The sequence below is a fragment of the Branchiostoma belcheri genome, unplaced genomic scaffold (genome assembly GCF_001625305.1).
Source record: "Branchiostoma belcheri isolate BF01 breed outbred unplaced genomic scaffold, Haploidv18h27 scaffold941, whole genome shotgun sequence".
Lineage (NCBI taxonomy): Eukaryota > Metazoa > Chordata > Leptocardii > Amphioxiformes > Branchiostomatidae > Branchiostoma > Branchiostoma belcheri.
In genome coordinates this window covers 1-5321 of record NW_017804622.1, presented here as the reverse complement: position 1 = coordinate 5321, position 5321 = coordinate 1, and the positions used below count along the sequence as shown (strand labels likewise).

Genomic DNA, 5321 nt, shown 5'->3' with positions numbered 1-5321 from the left:
GAGTCTACAGTAATATCTAATATAATCCATCGCCCTAAGTCATCGCTCAGTGTCTGATGGACAGTATAAACAACATTTTCCTTGAGTAAAACCTCTGCTATTACTTGAACCGTGATTAAATAAAATTGGACCCCCCCACTCTGACCTCCATCTTTCTTCACTCACAGAAGTGGAGTGAGTTTCCTGTAAGCAATAGATATTGTAGGGTTTGTCTCTTAACCATGTGAATACTTGATTACGCTTTCTGTGGTCGCCTAGTCCATTACAATTGAAACTGCAAATGTTAAGTTTTGGCAACACCATAGGGACCGAGCAGAAAACGAGAAGTAAGAAAATACTCTAGGCGACCACAGAAGGCGAAACACAAGTAGGGTATTTGGTGCAAGTAATTGGGGTTGCTTATACAAAAAGACGTAAATAATACATCTATATGCGATCTGAAACATACAGTATACTGCATTGTGCCATGCAAAAGAAAAGAAAATAATATACAACGCAACATAAACAAAAGTAACTTGTGGCAACTAAATATTAACAAGCCACCAAGGTAAGTTGATATAGATTTGTGGTCATACATTCATCCGCTCCATTCATTATCATCAGTTAAATCCACACCAAAACAAAATGTTATAACAAAAGTAAATTATAAGGATAAGATCCTTTTGAATAGCGTCCAAGGCCAAAGTTGAAGGCCGCTCTATTTACTTGCGCGTCGTGCGCCAAGAGGAGGTCATATAGGACATTCTTATACCACTACAGCGGTGGTGTCTCATCTCATGGTATTGACATACTTACTTTTAGAAGCAGTGTATTGATATTAGCTCTGACTCGATCATATATATCTATAGCCTTGGGAATGACAAGGTCGAAATCAACGACCAAATGACCCTTGCGTTTTCTATGTACGTGCTCGCGCTGTGTGGCACGTACACTAGTCTAGGGCCTGCATGGGGAGGGGGCTGGGGGTATGGTAGTGACTACGAATTACGCAAAACTTCGCCGTCGATTGCCAATTACGTTTAAAGTCTCAGAGCTGACTACGACTTTACGCTTTGCGGCTAATGTACTGATTACGAATTACGTTGATTTTTTGGGAGGCTGCCTACGGATTACGTAGACTAAAAAGGCCTGATTACGCCTTTACGAAAGGGCATGCAGGCCCCCATACACAAATCTTTATTGACACAACACAAGTACAGCAACTTTCATAGATGACATTTACGACATAGTCGTGCAGGGTTTAACAAAATTGACAGTGGCATGCTTCTACCAAGGATGTTTAAACCTCATTGCTTCTACTTCTTGCGAGAAATAGCCTGTATCTTGTACGGCCCGGGCAGGAGAGTGGCTCCCATCATCCCAGACAGATCTGGCTCAGGCACGCTCTCTGGCAGTTTAAAGGTGAACTGCTGCAGCAGGGACGTGAGGAACAGGAAAAGTTCCATCTTGGCCAGCTGCTCGCCGAGGCAAATTCTTCTCCCTGCGTAGAGAGAGAGAGAGCGGTAACATCTGATAAAAATCACGCTAATAAAGAAAGAAGAAAAAAGTCTACAGGAGAGTGTAGACGATGTCGGATGTGCGTCTAGAAATAACTGGAGTAGTGTGACGTCACACTTCAAAGAAGCCACGTGACTGGATCAGTCTTCTGATGAAGACCAGAGTGACAGATCGAAAGCTCTAGGTGAGAGAAATTCTTTGGGTTGGATCTTAAGTTTTAAGTTTAAACATGTAACGTAGCTAAATTGTACATTTTGCCTAGCTGCCTGACAGCACCTACCTGTGGAGAACGGCATAAACGCCTCCGGGACCTTGACCCTCCCGCTGCCGTCCAGGAACCTGCCGGGGTCGAACGTGTCCGGGTGGGGCCAGTAGGCGGGGTCCATGTGGACGGACCACAGGTTCACCCACACCTGGGTGTGCGCGGGGATGTCGTACCCCTGCAGGCTGGTCGGGGACGAGGTGCAGTGGGGCACGGACAGGGGAACCGTGGTGCGGATGCGCTGGCTCTCCAGGATGGTCGCTTCTGTGTAGGGCAGCTCCTCGCGTCTGGAGTACGCCGGGATTTCGTCGCTTCCGACCACGGCATCCAGCTCGTCTTGGACTTTCCGCTGCCAGGCTGGGTTCAGCGCAAGGTACAGCAGTGCCCAGCCGAGGGTCGTCGCCGTCGTTTCCGTACCTGCGTCGAAGAGCTCCTTCGTAATGTGAGGTATGGTCACCTCCGTCACAGACGTTTCCCTCCACTCTTCTGCTCGATCTCCAGCAGGCACATGTCGATGAGATCGCGTATGTTTGTTGGGTCGAAGGTCTCCTTGTGTTCAGCAACAAATTTGCCAAACCACTGATGCGACTTGTGGTAGATTTTCTCCCATTCCTTTAACATGCCGCGAAAGCCGGGGACGTGCCTCAACGCTGGGTAAAAATTTAGCGGCTGGGCGTCTAAGAATAGCTGGAAGGTGCGATCGACTCTCTCAATCTCCTCTTTGAAATTTGGGTCGTCGGGTTCGAACCGCCTGCCGAGCACGATAGAGGCGATGACGTTACAAACAGCAGTCTGGATGAAGCGACTGACTTGGAAAGGTCTCCCCTCCTGGTCCTAAACGTGGTACATAATGATAGTTAACACCTGACAAAAGCAATAAGCTGTCAAGCTCCTTGACAATTAAGATGCAATGTTCGTATACATGCGGTGATCTCAAATCACTTTTATGACCACTAAGCTTAGCAGGGGAAAAGTGGGGTGTTTGAAGCGCTTTCGTCAATGTCATTTCGTGCATAAAGAATAACTGAGCTGCTAACCTCATATGTACACTTAAAGGTGAAAGAAAGAAAATAAGAAAAACTTTCACAAGAGATTGAGAAGGAAAAACTGTAACATGCACATGAACAAAAATATCTAGACCATTGCAAAAAAGCAATATTTGCGTTGTATGCCCACCTTAAAACATGAAACAAGTACCCTACATTCACGTCGGATGATTGGTTGCATTTTCTCCTTGCCAACACCGAAGTGACGAAGAGCAGACAGACCAAAGCGCCGTAAATACTTCCATTTCTTGCCGTATTTTCCTAAGGTCACGCCTGCAGTAGACACAGTGTGGGTTAGTTCATGTTTATTGGATGCTGACTTTTTCGACATCCACCTGACAGATAGCAGAAAACTACGCGTAGGCCAATGTTGGAAAACAGTCCGACAGGGACGTCCTCTAAACTTGACCAACTTCTGTGGTTGCTGGTCGCCATATATGCAACAGAGTGTGTTTACCGGTAGCTCCCACGACGTGAAAGTAAAATTTTCCTTATGCTTTGCAAATGATACCTTTCTAGTTTTTGTTAAACCCTAGTAGCCTGATCAGCAAAACATTTACCTTCTTCCCTACAGTCGAAGGAATCGGTGATGAACAGAGCGGGTCTGTCCGAGATGTGGGCCCCCTTCATGACCAGGGCCTCCCTGACGGCGGCGCACCCGTTCACAACCACCACGTCCTGCGGACCCATCCGCAGGCTGAACACGTCTCCGTACCGGCGCCGCCACGCCGTCAGCTGTAGGTGGGGCTCCCGCGGGCTCAGGGACAGCAGGTTCCCCAGGAACGGCAGCCCGGGGGGGGCTGGGGGGGAAACTTGTCGGGACGTCTGCGGCGTCCCACCCATGTCCGGAGACAGAGTAGAGACAGGAGGAACGTACAGACCCACACAAGGCCTGTGGTCAGCTCCACGGACTCCATTGTCATCCACTACGTTTTTGTCTATCCTGTGCCTGGCATCGATAAGATCCTTTTGAATAGCGTCCAAGACTAAAGTTGAAGGCCGCTCTATTTACTTGCGCGTCGTGCGCCAAGAGGAGGACATTCTTATACCACTGCAGCGGTGGTGTCTCATCTCATGGTATTGACATAGAAGCAGTCTATTGATATTAGCTCTGACTCGATCATAGCCTTGCGAATAACAAGGTCGAAATCAACGACCAAATGACCCTTGCGTGCGTGCGCGCGCTGTGTGGCACGTACACTAGTCTAGGGCCTGCATGGGGAGGGGGCTGGGGGGTATGGTAGTGACTACGAATTACGCAGTCGATTACGAATTACGTTTAAAGTCTCAGAGCTGACTACGACTTTACGCTTTGCGGCTAATGTACTGATTACGTTGAGTTTTTGGGAGGCTGCCTACGGATTACGAAGACTAAAAAGGCCTGATTACGCCTTTACGAAAGGGCATGCAGGCCCCCATACACAAATCTTTATTGACACAACACAAGTACAGCAACTTTCATAGATGACATTTACGACATAGTCGTGCAGGGTTTAACAAAATTGACAGTGGCATGCTTCTACCAAGGAGGTTTAAACCTCAGTGCTTCTACGTCTTGCGACAGATGGCCAGTATCTTGTACGGCCCTGGCAGTAGAGTGGCTCCCATCACCCCAGACAGATCTGGCTCAGGTGCGCCCTCTGGCAGCTTGAAGGTGAACTGCTGCAGCAGGGACGTGAGGAACAGGAAAAGTTCCATCTTGGCCAGCTGCTCGCCGAGGCAAATTCTTCTCCCTGTGTAGCGAGCAAAAAAGAGCGGTAACATCTAATAATAATTACGCTGATAAAGAGAGAAGAAAAAAGAGAAGCCATTCACTCAACCGAGACGGGGGCCGACATCGTCTACAGGAGAGTGTAGACGATGTCGGCTGTGCGTCTAGGAATAGCTGAAGTAGTGTGACGTCAACACCCTTGACCCAGTGTTGACTTCTCAAAGAAGCCACGTGACTGGACCAGTCTTCTGATGAAGACCAGGGTGATAGATCGAAAGCTCTAGGTGAGAGAGAAATTCTTTGTGTTGGATCTTAAGTTTTAAGTTTAAACATGTAACGTAGCTAAATTGTACGTTTTGCCTAGCTGCCTGACAGCACCTACCTGTGGAGAAGGGCATAAACGCCTCCGGGACCTTGACCCTCCCGCTGCCGTCCAGGAACCTGCCGGGGTCGAACGTGTCCGGGTGGGGCCAGTAGGCGGGGTCCATGTGGACGGACCACAGGTTCACCCACACCTGGGTGTGCGCGGGGATGTCGTACCCCTGCAGGCTGGTCGGGGACGAGGTGCAGTGGGGCACGGACAGGGGAACCGTGGTGCGGATGCGCTGGCTCTCCAGGATGGTCGCTTCTGTGTAGGGCAGCTCCTCGCGTCTGGAGTACGCCGGGATTTCGTCGCTTCCGACCACGGCATCCAGCTCTTCTTGGACTTTCCGCTGCCAGGCTGGGTTCAGCGCGAGGTACAGCAGTGCCCAGCCGAGGGTCGTCGTCGTCGTTTCCGTGCCTGCGTCGAAGACTCCGACGCAAT

General features: G+C 49.4%; 1 protein-coding gene and 1 pseudogene across 1 annotated transcript; both read right to left on the bottom strand.

Annotated features, from left to right (window-relative positions):
• Window positions 1–1295: 1295 nt before the first annotated feature.
• On the bottom strand, window positions 1296–3722 carry LOC109461639 (annotated as a pseudogene).
• Window positions 3723–4353: 631 nt separating this feature from the next.
• LOC109461638 (cytochrome P450 2U1-like) lies at window positions 4354–5316 on the bottom strand (the record flags this gene model as incomplete). The annotated part of the gene is made up of 2 exons (XM_019758020.1): window positions 4354–4538; window positions 4899–5316. Coding segments are annotated over 2 exons (603 nt in total), but the record flags the coding sequence as incomplete, so codon positions are not given.
• Window positions 5317–5321: the final 5 nt, after the last annotated feature.